A 3,405-nucleotide genomic window follows, 5' to 3' on the forward strand; every position below is an offset into this window, starting at 1 on the left:
ATATATTAAAACTTAATTTTTGATTAGTAATATGCATTGCTAAGGACTTCATTTGGACAACTTTAAAGGTGATTTTCTCAATATTTTGTTTTTTTTGCACACTCAGATTCCAGATATTCAAATAGTTGTATCTCAGCCAAATATTATTTGTTATCCTAACAAACCACACATCAATGGAAAGCTTATTTATTCAGCTTTCAGATCATGTATAAAACTCAATTTCGAAAAATTGACACTTAAGACTGGTTTTGTGGTCCAGGGTCACAAATAAACAACTCATCCAAGTTTTGTTGGCATGATTATAATAATGAAAGTGCAAAGAATTTCCCTGATTTAATATTTTTTATTCATTTATCGTAAAGTGAAATTTAAAAAGTCTGGGTAGGGGACAATTCCAAAATTTAAGAAATCCTGGTAAATTTAACATTAACACTTTCAAAAATGCAAAAAGGTAAATAAAGGGGCAAAAGATTTAAAGCTATTATAATTGATTAATTACATTAGAATTTGTTTTTTCCCCCCCTTTAAAATGATTTTAAGAGAAAAGAAGACCACTTTACTTACATTTCATACAGTGTAATAAGTTTCTGGTAAATCTTTGGCAGCTCAGCTTTGAAATCTGCTTGGTCACTTTTTTCGTACAGATTTGCTAAACCCTGTAAAAGAAATCCACATCTAGTAAATATTCATTGCTGGGTCCAGCAGTGCTCAATATCATCAAGACAAATAGTTAACAAACTATGTCCCTAGATAAACACTACATTTGGACTATTCATTACAGTTTATATACCATGACTGACCTGCCATGCAAGCAGTTGCTCTGGCTCCAGTTCAGTGGCCTTTCTGTAGGCGGTCTGAGCCTGATCCGGCTGCTGCAGCTCTGTAGCTGCCACTCCAATAAACACCCAAGCATTATAGTTATTCTTCTCAAGTTTGAGAACAGCCTGGGTGCACAAATATAGTTTAACTTGAGAGAGAAATGTTTAACTTACCCACCCATGCAAATACAGTCAATCAAGAGAAAAGTATGAGATGGAAGCCTATCTACATGTCTACAGAGATATATGTTATGTACTGTATGCTGACAGGTGGAAGTAAACACTTACCTTACAATGTTTCAAAGCTTCTTTAAACTCTTTATTTTTGATGGCTTCTCTAGCACTTTTTAGTTCAGCTTTTACTTCTTTACTGGACATTTTCTTAATTAAATATAAGACAAAGATAGATGTTAATGAAGCAGCAGCAGTAAAGGCTGTTTACAATTATGTATGTAACGTTAATGCTGCCTGAAAACTTGCTGACATTAGACATAGAAACTTATTCTTTAAAGCGTGCAAAAATACCTAAACGGTCATATTAACACACTTATTTTAAGGGCAAAATTTGTATTTGTATAATGTTAATGTAAGAAATGCACATACGGCAGAACTTCGTTTGTTTCCATTCAGCAAGACGCAAAAGCGCATGCGTGTTATGATACTAAACGCGACGTCATTATACCGCGACAAGCATTGTTTTCATTCCCCTGCAATAAAAAAATACATATTCGTGTCCGTGCCTTATATTAATTTTATCTTTAATATTTGAAAAAATAGAATATATATTTAATATGCCCAGAGAGGCGTCTGGCGTAATCCCTACCAAACTGATTAAATTTGGAGGATGAACCAAAGATAAGCAGCCAATCAATTGAAGGGTTGACTGCACACGGACCAATCGGTGAACTCACCAATGCAGCCCGTGTTTAGTGTGTCCCTTGTGTTCCCCATGTGAGAGACTCGTTAAATCGGAAGAAATTATAAATTAAAGAATTATCTGAATTTGCCCTTTTAAAGGCTCACTGTAATTGCTGTCAAAATGAAGAAGAAGAGAAAGGAATCGACTGAAACTAGTGATGGGAAACCGAGGCTTTCTGAACCGTTTGAGGCTTTCATCAAATTGTGCCGAAAAACGTAATCTCTACCAAACTGATTAAGTTTGGAGGAGGAACCAAAGATAAGCAGCCAATCAATTGAAGGGTTGACTGCACACGGACCAATCGGTGAACTCACCAATGCAGCCCGTGTTTAGAAACATCGCGGAGCAGGATGGTTTGAAAAAGTTTTTAATCTGTGCCAACTTCTGTCATGCGTATAGTCCGGTCAATGGATTCACATATTGATCAATAATATAAAATATACAAGTGTGTGATTAATAATTGACGTGAGTAGTAGCAAAAATATTTTGGGGGAGCTGTTTGGGGTCTCTGAGATCCCATGTCCCAGCTGTCCCGACCTTCCGAAGACTGCACTGCATGCAGTGTTGGCAACTAATTTTCAGGAGAAGTTGCTAAAGGAAGGTTGATTTGTTGCACAAAAGGCTAATTTCACATGGAACCTCCTGCATCAATCAGCCTGGTGAGCAGTTATCCGCTGGGCACGTGTGTCAAACCCAAAGTCTCTGTGGACTTGGCTGTTACCATTCCTGCTGTAAGTTAGACATTGAAAACTACTACTCTGTCTGTTGATATGTGTCTGTCTATAAATCTGTCTGTCTGTCTATATATCCATCTATCCGATTCCGTATATCTGTCTATATACGTGTCTGTTTGTATATATCTGTCTCTCTGTATTTATTTATCTATCTATTTATTTGTCTCTGTCTCCATATCCATCTGTCTGTCAGAGTCTGTCTACATATGTGTCAGTCTATAGCTACAGTGGGTATAGAAAAAAATCATCCCCCTTTAAAATAATCACATTTTGTTGTTTTGCGGTCTGAAATAAAGACAGACACAGTTTTTGTTTTATCCAGCTGTATTTACTCAGTGCAGCTTATAACATCCAAGTGAAAGATATAACACCAACATGTCAGAAAAAAAAATAAAAAACAGAATCACTGAGTTGGAAAAAGGATCACCCCCTTGTGTCAGTATTTTGTTGAACCACCTTTTGCTTTAATTACAGCCTTTAGTCTGTTGGGATTTGTCTCTACTAACTTTGCACATCTAGACTTTGCAATATTTGCCCACTCTTCTTTGCAGAACTTCTCAAGTCCAGTTAAATTTAATGGTGACCGTTTGTGGACTGAAGTCTTCAAGTCACTCCACAGATTTTCAATGGGGTTTAAGTCTGGGCTCTGACTAGGTCCTGCAAGGACATTCACTTTTTTCTCCTTCAATCACTGTGTGGTCAGTTTTGCTGTGTGCTTTGGGTCATAGTCATGTTGGAAGGTAAACCTTCCAACAGATTTTCCTCAAGAATTTGACAGTATCCATCTCCTGACTTGTGCCTGTCCACAACTTTATCCCAGAGATCTTTTGACAGAGCCTTGCCACCCATAGTTGATAGTTTGCTTCAGTTGCACTACCAAGGAACGAAATGCTCCAGGAAAGCTCTTTTCATGCTGAGCTAATCAAAATGACCA

General features: G+C 37.1%; 1 protein-coding gene and 1 pseudogene across 2 annotated transcripts in view; one reads left to right on the forward strand and one right to left on the reverse strand.

Moving 5' to 3' along the window:
• Positions 1-1,497, reverse strand: part of LOC107756296 (tetratricopeptide repeat protein 37-like) — a 24,600-nt gene extending 23,103 nt beyond the window's left edge. For both annotated transcript variants that reach the window (XM_016573330.1, XM_016573329.1), the window contains exons 1-4: positions 1,422-1,497; positions 1,107-1,199; positions 801-944; positions 565-656 (exon numbers count right to left, since the gene is read on the reverse strand). In XM_016573330.1, the coding sequence (XP_016428816.1) occupies positions 565-656; positions 801-944; positions 1,107-1,199; positions 1,422-1,466 (374 nt within the window). In that variant the 5' untranslated portion in view covers positions 1,467-1,497. The remainder of the gene's footprint in view (positions 1-564; positions 657-800; positions 945-1,106; positions 1,200-1,421) is intronic.
• Positions 1,498-2,363: 866 nt separating this feature from the next.
• The window catches only part of LOC107756245 (nucleolar protein 6-like), an 11,920-nt pseudogene continuing 10,878 nt past the window's right edge, over positions 2,364-3,405 (forward strand).

Source organism: Sinocyclocheilus rhinocerous, unplaced genomic scaffold (genome assembly GCF_001515625.1).
Source record: "Sinocyclocheilus rhinocerous isolate Xijiao unplaced genomic scaffold, SAMN03320098_v1.1 scaffold1043, whole genome shotgun sequence".
Taxonomy (NCBI): Eukaryota; Metazoa; Chordata; class Actinopteri; order Cypriniformes; family Cyprinidae; genus Sinocyclocheilus; species Sinocyclocheilus rhinocerous.